At 39.4% G+C, this 7,947-nt stretch overlaps 1 protein-coding gene across 1 annotated transcript; it reads right to left on the bottom strand.

Annotated features, from left to right (window-relative positions):
* Positions 1 to 936: 936 nt before the first annotated feature.
* On the bottom strand, positions 937 to 7,687 carry LOC145414910 (uncharacterized). The gene is made up of 5 exons (XM_080284326.1): positions 7,553 to 7,687; positions 7,132 to 7,244; positions 5,732 to 5,899; positions 1,870 to 2,085; positions 937 to 1,060 (listed from the first exon to the last, which is right to left on the bottom strand). Exons 1-5 carry the CDS (start codon positions 7,685 to 7,687, stop codon positions 937 to 939), a joined length of 756 nt encoding a protein of 251 aa, XP_080140452.1.
* Between the last annotated feature and the right edge of the window lie 260 nt (positions 7,688 to 7,947).

Genomic DNA, 7,947 nt, shown 5'->3' on the forward strand with positions numbered 1-7,947 from the left:
CAAATCAGAAACCTGTGCTCTGAGAGACAGCTGCTGAATGGATACCACCTTTTCACACTGGTCCATGCTATGGGCTTGTCTTGTGCTGATTATTGCAGTTCATTATGGATTGCTGAATAGAGCAGCAAGGCTTATCACTTGCCTCTCCCCAGGAACCCCGATCACTTCATTTCTAAAGAGTAGTAGTAGTAGCAGTTGTTCCCTAGGCAGTCTGGCCAAACAGCCCTGAGTCCCTTAGGAAGGCCATGGCCGAGACTGGGCTTTCCCACAGAGCTCTCAAAGAGTGCATGTTGTGTTGTTGGTGTAGGTGATTGTGTGTAATGCAGTTTTCCATAATGTGCTTAATAGTATGGGGTGCTGTGCTGCATCCTGGACAGGCATCAGTGACGGAGTCATCCAGCCTCTTCTGGTAGCTTAAAAGGGCTGGATGGTGCCCACATATCAGCCTGGCCAGGTGGACCCTGTCCTCACGAAGAAGATAGGATTCAGAAGGGTGGATGTCAGGAGGTCGTGCATGCAGCTGTGTACTGTCTTTAAGTGACTGAATGGAGCGGCGAGTGATCTGAGTGTGGATATGCTTCTGGAAGCTGGTCTGAGGGAGAGATGACAGTATTTGTGTATAATATAGTGTGCTGGGTGTTGTTTTGATGTTCCTTGGTGTGGGTGGATGTGCTGCCATGTACTGTAGTGGATGTTGTGGGTTTGTGGAGGCTGCAGCAAGAAACTGGGTGCCTCTCATGTCTAAGTGATCCTTGACTTTGAGGACTTTGGTTTCTTGATGTAGGTGGTCTGTGGGTGTAGTAGCTGTGCAGCCTATGATTATTTTTAGGGCCTTGTTCTGTACGGTCTGTAGAATGTTGCCGGTATTGGTTACAACTGAAATTAAACTGTGTCTTATTACTTTCAAGGTTCTGAAGTCTGGTGAATCAAAATATCTTACTGTGTTGTTAAAACTTCAGACAGCACACCCAGGTGTGATGTTATGAAGTCAAGACAATTCCTTGCACCTCGATGAGCCTGCAGCTGTTCATCAGTTGTCTTTTTCTGATTGTTGCCTCTCCTACACATCCCCTCGGTTATATAATAAATTGTCATCATTCACGGAGGAACTGACTTCTGCTGAATCTTTGAAAAGGCAACTCAAAGCCTTTCTTATTTCCAGAGACTACGATCCGGGAAGAGATGTCGTGATGGATGATTATAGGGCTTAAATGCTGTCACTATTTTTGGCTAATGAAGATGTCCCAATTTTTCTCTTTGTAAAAGTGTAAATGGGTACCAATTCCTGGTGAATTCCTCAAGAAGAACTTGCGCTTTTGAGAACCAAAAGATCATATTACTATTGCTACAGATTAAATGCTGCTATTGTACCTTTGCCTGCATAATAAGACAGAATTGCCAAGGACGAACAACTCTAAAGGAGTACGCACAATAAGAAAATTTAAAGTAAAAAAGGTTATTTGCATGGAAAGATTATGAAATGGCTTTTATTTTTAATAAATTACAGAAAAAAGCAAGATGAACTGCATTAATGTACAAATGGGAAGTGAGACACTTGACTACAGTGATTAGTCTGGGGAACAGAAAGGTGTTTTATGTAACTAAGGTTAAATGAGAGGAGAGACAGTAGACAAATTAGTAGCAATGTATTTTGAAGGAGCAAGATAGTTAGAACTGAGGTGAAGAGAACTTCATGAGAAAGTAGGCTGCTTTCAATATTCACACTAGCAACTGAAACCTACAAAGTGAGTGACAGAGAACCTTCTAGCTTGTAATGCATCTTTGGAAATCAGTAGAAATGTGATAAAACAAATATGTAATAGAATATCATGAAAATAAGTATATATGGCAATAAATTAGCGAGCTTACCTTGCACCAACCTCTGTCACACTTTCACTGGAATCCTTAAATGCCTGGAAGACATCTGCTGCCACCATGCGAGACCAAAGCTGTGAGTAGTAAGCTGCTGCCCAGACATCAGCCATGAGTTTCATGTTGGAGCACAGGTGGGCATCATATTTATCAAGCACAAACGGGCGGTACAATGGCCAGAGTTCCCGAGAAATGTCAAGCCAGTAGTCTTTCCTGAAAGTTAGTGGGGTTTGTTTGAATATGTAAAAAAATAGATGTCCATTCATTATATCAATTCACATAAGGAAACCTGTTACAACTTTGAATCCTTGCCTTGATTGTGACAACAGGTACTGTAATGGAAACACTGGGGTACATGCAAGTCATCAAACCTCACATGGTATGACAAGCAACAAAAAGCCAATTTTTGTATGAGTTCAGCAAACTATGGAACTGGAACATAAAATTAAACTCTGATTAAGGCAATGAAAAAATAAAAAATTCTCACAGTCCCAAGTGCTGAGTGGCTAATGTAGCAATGATGATACTAATTATTAAAAACATCACTGGCAGATAAGAAATGGCACCATTACAAGCTAAGAAGTGCAATAATTTTCTGCAGTACACAAATAACTGCTCTCGAGTGGCTGCCCTTTCCTCTTTTCCTTCCTTCTTTCCTTCCTTCCTCTACTTTCTTTCTTTACTTCATTCTTTCCACTTCCTTCTGCCTACAGGTGACTCTACACTCCTTCTACTGTTTTTCTTTCCTTCATTCTTTCCTCTTCCTTCTGCCTATGGGTGACTACACGGAGTGACAAGCCAAATGGTTTCCTCTACACCAAGAAACCACTTACTAAGCTAGATGGTAACCATATAACCAAATTATGGTTCCTGGTGTGTGTGTGTGTGTTTTTTTTTTTTTTTTTTTTTTTTTTTTTAAATAACAGAACGGAGGAAGGAAAAACAAATGGGGGAAAAAAAAATAATCCATACACCAGGCTACTGGTGTCCTCCATTCATAAAATATCTGTAACAGTTAGACTTGAACAGTTGTGGGTTGAAATTTGGAGGAAAACAACTCTGGGGAAGCGAGTTCCAGAGAGATGCAGTTCGGGGAATGAAAGAATTCTGATAGGCAGAAGTTCTGCAATATGGTTGAGTGACATTCCAGTCATGAGCGCTACCAGATGCCCGTGTAGCACGAGGGTAATTAAGGCATTCCAATTGGATTGAGCCTGTGCAGGTTTATATCCAAGGGGTGGTTGGGGTTTATTGCTCATGTAATGCCACTCAGCGATGAGTGAGGCTGGTCACTCTCATCTTAAATGTCAGGACCAATTTGCCTAGCCTAGGGCTCCTATGCTGAAGAACCATGAGAGTAATGAGACAAAGTCTAAATTCTATTCTAACCTTTATCTGAAACCATTATAACTCACACAGAGATAATATAGTTGGGATTCTTTGGGTAAGGCTGAAGACAAGCCTTACTGCCCTGTTCAACATAGACTAAACCTTCTTTAGTAGATTATTTGGAAAAACAATCCATAATGAGTTACAATAATCAACACAAAACCACTGCATGAACCAATGCTAACAGGCATCATATTTATAAACTGTTTTACAAAATACAGACTTCTGATGTGCAGGTTATTACTTCTGACTACTTGATTAATACGTTCTTTACATTTTAGTTTCAAAATGAAATGTACACCTAGATTACAAACAGAACAGATTGGGCAAAGTTGTGACTGACCAATCTTCAGACTCAGGGCACTATCAGCACTACCATCTCTTCTGTTTTCCCAGATAATAATGAATTTTGTTTTACCAAAATTCAAATTAAGTCTCCTCTTTGCGATCCAGATATCTTAATATCAGACATTAGGGATTCCAGTTTATTCTTAGTATATTAATATCAGTCATCTTAACATAAGGATGCATGTTACTGGCATAAAAATGATACAACACATCATGTGCATCATGCAGAGATGATAAACTACTTGTATCAACTGTAAACTGAACTGGGCCTAAAACGGATCCTTGGGAGTTTCCAAACTGAAGAAGAATTGAGTCTGAGCAAGCATGGTCAATTAATGTACCACACTATGATATCAGTCTGACAGGTACGAATTTAGGAGTAAATGGGTAATGCTGCAGATGCCATAAAAATGCAGATCATCCAGCAATAGTTCATGATGTACAGTAGTGTCAGAGGCCACAGGCAGATCTAACAAAGCCAGGAGAGAGAACATTCCACTAAAGGTGTTTGCCATCAAGTCATTATGAATACCAGTTTCAATCGAGTGATATTTCCTATGTGCTGACTGACCAGGTGGAACAACTCTGTTTCATTTATGTACTGTAGTGGTAAAAGTTGATCGACTATAGCCCACCCAATAATCATAGACAAGAATGGCAAATTTGAGAAAGGATGATAGTTTAATATGCTCTCAGCAAAGAGATCAGGTTTCTTAAGATATTATTGTTCGAACAAGTGAGTGATGAAAGCATGTGCAAACACATACACAGTCAAAGTTTGCTCCTTAGTCCAGTGGGTGAGTGGGGGTGTAAACTGGGGCAGCCTCTAATCATGCAATTTTGTAGAAATACTGAACTTAATCATATCAATTATACTTTGAAACCCTTATGAAAAATTGCTATGACAATGTGAAATACTTCCTCAAAATTCACTACAATATTTATTAAAAATATGAAGAGTGTTTTTAAAATGTCTTAGTTCTGAACTTACTAAGAATAGGATTTTTTAAAGAATTTATTTCTCTGGACTTCCATAAAACCACAGGACCTGCAACTTAAATTATGAAAGCTGATTAAGAAATAATGATATTATGAGATTATATGTAACCCATTTTGTCTGATGACAGGTACTGCCATCGCCATGTGCAAAATGTGCAAATGTGAGCACTGGTGTGTCATAAATTGCAACTTGCTCATTTATGGTGCATATGGAGAATGTGAGTGCATTCAAGTACTTGGGTAGTGTGATGAGTAAGGATGGAACTTTGGGGGATGAAGTAAATGAAAGGGTACAGCAGGGAAGGAAGGTTGTTGGTACACTGAAAGCAGTGATGAGAAATAGGGAGGTGAGTATGGAAGTTAAGAAGTCACTGCATGATGGTATTGTGATCCCTACCCTGACGTATGGAAGCGAGGCATGGACCTTGCAAGAAGGGAACAAGTCAAGAGTGAGAGCAGTGGAAATGAGTTACTTGAGAGGAGCATGTGGAGTGACGTGGAGGGACAGGTTGACGAATGAAGAAGTGAAGGAACGTTGTGGGGTAGATGTGGATGTGGTTGAAAAGATTAGGAGAAATACACTGAGGTGGTTTGGACATGTGGAGAGGATGGAGAATGAAAGACTGACTAAGAGGGTGTATGTAGGTGAGGTGGAGGGAGGGAGAGGGAGGGGTAGACCGAGGATGAGGTGGAGGGATGGAGTTGAGAGGTATATGAGGGAGGGGGGGGTGAGTTGGGGGGAGGGGAGTCAAATGGTGGGTGACAGAGTGACCTGGAGGTGTTTTGTCTGCGGCCACCCTTTGCGGGATTAGGGCGTCGGGCTATAGATAGATAGATAGATCATTTGATATTTTCAGAAAACAAACAACATAATGAAAATTACTTCAATCTTAGCAAAATGTGAAAGTACAGTACTGTTGAAATGGTGAATTTGAATAATACTTGTGCTTAACATCATTTTCATCAAAAGCTGCTCAGCTAGAACACATTCCACACACTAGCTGGTGTGGGCATCTACAGTAAAACCTACAGAACTTCTTTTATGGTGCATATATCAAGCGTAAAAAAATCATTCAACATAAATTATGTGTCACACAGACGCTACAAACTCATCTCGGCTTACTTTGTATGCAGCTCAATATCCAGATGAGCATAGTAGAGTTCAGAGCAGAGGTCATAGCCAGCCATGTGCTTGTGACTGGCTAGAAGTTCCTGGATGCTTGACCCACTAAGTGGCAAGCCAGAATCATAGTGTTGGCTGACTCGCTGCAATGTTGCTGGCTCATACAACCTTTTAGAGGAAACAGGCAGTAATTTTCATTATCAATTACACCACTACATTATACAAATTTCAATAAAGAACAGCAGGGAATTCCAGACAACTATAATATCATCATCATTAGCTCTGTTTCTCACCAATACCAAGAACAGAATGGGCTACATCATGAAACAGGAAATGGTAAAGTGAGATACATTTACAAAGAAAAATATTTAAAAAAACATTTACATATTAGACCTGTGAGATGAGGCCAGACTCCAGGGCCTGAACAATATAAGAATCAGCATCTGGAGTATTTCACTGAGCATGCTCCAGCTGATTCTCCCTCTTTTGTTGTTTTTTCCTTGTTTTCTGAACCCCAACTCATCCCAACCTTTGGCAAGAGCCCTAGGAATCAAATCTTTATCATCAAAAAGTTATTAATATAGGTTTTGAATTCTGATTTTAAAAATTATCATCAAAAAGTTATTAGTATAGGTACTGCTTTCTGATTTTAAAAATTATCCCAAGACTCCCCTACAGACAGAATTCACAAAGTAGTCCAGTCAGTTTTTGTCAAGTAACCCACTATGTTTCTGCTGCCAGTATAGATAACAGAGAAAAGCATGTGTCTACTGACAGATGTGTGGAAGGTCTAGATAGTGATCACTGAAAATTTTATCAAGGACTTTCCCCAAGTACATTTGTGGAGAAAACCAGTATTAAAGAGTATGTTTGAAATGAAATGTAACTCACAATCAAGCTTGACATTATTTGTAATATAGTACCCTACATAACTATGGTTGAAAATAAAATTAAATTTAAAGACTATGGGAATGAATGATGAAAACTTAGTGGTCAGCCCAGTAAAATATGGTTTTCTATAATGGGGAGCTTCAAAACTCTCATCCATACACAATGCTGTACATATACAGCCCTATGGTGGAGTTCACAGGACAGACCAGAATGTAAGGAAGACTGATGAACAGACATAGAAGGTCAAATTATTACAACTGCGTGCATGAAGGTGTAGACCAGTCCCTAATTTATAATAGTCCATTTCAAAACGTGTGAGGCTCGGAAACTGCATGCCACTTTATATAATATCAGCAACACGGAAGGAAGACCAAACTAGGTCATTTGTCCACTATAAGTTTAAATAATTACATAAAACTTAGGTGTTTGCCTTCTCCTTTGCAATCAAAAGATTACGTCCATTACCCTTTTTAACAGTGGTTTAGATTAAATGGATATACAGTACTCACCAATTTTGCATGAAACTGGAGCAAACTTCCACAGCATCCCATTCAATGTTGGTTAAACCTGAAGCTTCACTATATGGAACTGTTGTTAGAAGGTGCTGAAGTGCACTGCCAAACTGGGAAAACAGTAACTTTGTTACAATACACCTAAAATCAGTCAAACATAACAAGAACAAAGTAAATTCATTCTGTGATACTGTATTTCTAAGAGCATATTACAGTACTACACAGACATTTGCAGAAAACATTAGCATTACCCTTTGGGTACTAAAGCTCTTTGCAGTTAAAAAAAATCACCAAGCAACAATTTCAAGAATAAAAAGCTTGATTTTCAACATTATACAGTCTTCAAGTACTGTACCATAATAATCTTCTTGCCATTAATCAGTACTGTTTATACTCAAGGGTTAAAAACCACAGATACCTTATTGAAGAGGAGGTTAACTTCTGCAAAGGTCAGCAGGGCAGGAAGGTCCTCTGAAGTAGGAGGTGTGAAGTTAAACACAAGGTTGGAAACAGGTAGGGAACGGGTGGCTTGTGACTTACTCCGTAAGCCCATACTCCATGCTGAATCTAATCGTGGCAGCAGCTTCTCACCCACTCTGACAAGAAACTGATTCTGTCACCTGTATGTCCAACAGCATTTGTATTTGCATGAAAATGCATTTAAAAACTGAAGAACGAACATTAAGGCTGTGAAAAGTTGATAATATCACCTTCTGCAAAAAAACAGAACCACTGACCTTAGTTTCTTTGTCAGTAAACAAAACACTAAAAATGCAATTACAGTATTTTGAAAGTCTATGTTGCCAGTTACAA

This window comes from Coenobita brevimanus, chromosome 101, assembly GCF_032717465.1.
Source record: "Coenobita brevimanus isolate Jiangsu-jjx chromosome 101, ASM3271746v2, whole genome shotgun sequence".
Classification (NCBI taxonomy): Eukaryota; Metazoa; Arthropoda; class Malacostraca; order Decapoda; family Coenobitidae; genus Coenobita; species Coenobita brevimanus.